The 433-nt window shown below is 48.0% G+C and overlaps 1 protein-coding gene across 1 annotated transcript in view; it reads left to right on the top strand.

The window, feature by feature from the left end:
* Positions 1 to 206: 206 nt before the first annotated feature.
* HSD17B4 (hydroxysteroid 17-beta dehydrogenase 4) overlaps positions 207 to 433 on the top strand; it is a 125048-nt gene continuing 124821 nt past the window's right edge. The window contains exon 1 of the mRNA XM_007949160.2: positions 207 to 252. Within this exon, the coding sequence (XP_007947351.2) occupies positions 246 to 252 (7 nt within the window). The 5' untranslated portion in view covers positions 207 to 245. The remainder of the gene's footprint in view (positions 253 to 433) is intronic.

The raw sequence follows: 433 nt of genomic DNA, 5'->3' as shown, positions 1-433 counted from the left end.
AGAGAAAGAACAAGATATAACCAATTTCTAAGAACAAAGACTTGTATAGCTGCAGTGTAGTAAATTATTTAGTGTGGCTTTTCTACCCGTAAGTCTTTGTAAACTCCAAGGTGGGATTTGCTATGAGCAACTGAGGAGCTCCTGATTGTTGAAGTTGTCCACCTTGAATATTTCTGTTGGGAGTGGCACAAAACAATGCTCTGGGAGGTGCCCACGCTCTCTCAGGTGCTCAGAGTTCTGATGCTATGGTTGGCTAGTTTGACCACCCTGCCGGGCTCAAAAGGAGGCCTCCTAGAGGCAGAACTCTCTCTGATTGCTGGTTGAGGAAGACGTGCTGCCGAAAGAGACACGCGTCCCTGAAAGAGACACGTGTTGCTGGGAAAGAGACGCAAGAGACACGCATTGCTGAGTGAGACACTGAGGGACCAGCACT

This window comes from Orycteropus afer, unplaced genomic scaffold, assembly GCF_000298275.1.
Source record: "Orycteropus afer afer isolate SDZICR_OR568_19922 unplaced genomic scaffold, OryAfe1.0 scaffold00240, whole genome shotgun sequence".
Classification (NCBI taxonomy): Eukaryota; Metazoa; Chordata; class Mammalia; order Tubulidentata; family Orycteropodidae; genus Orycteropus; species Orycteropus afer.
The sequence above is the reverse complement of the archived record's forward strand: the minus strand, read 5'-3'. Positions and strand labels throughout refer to the sequence as shown.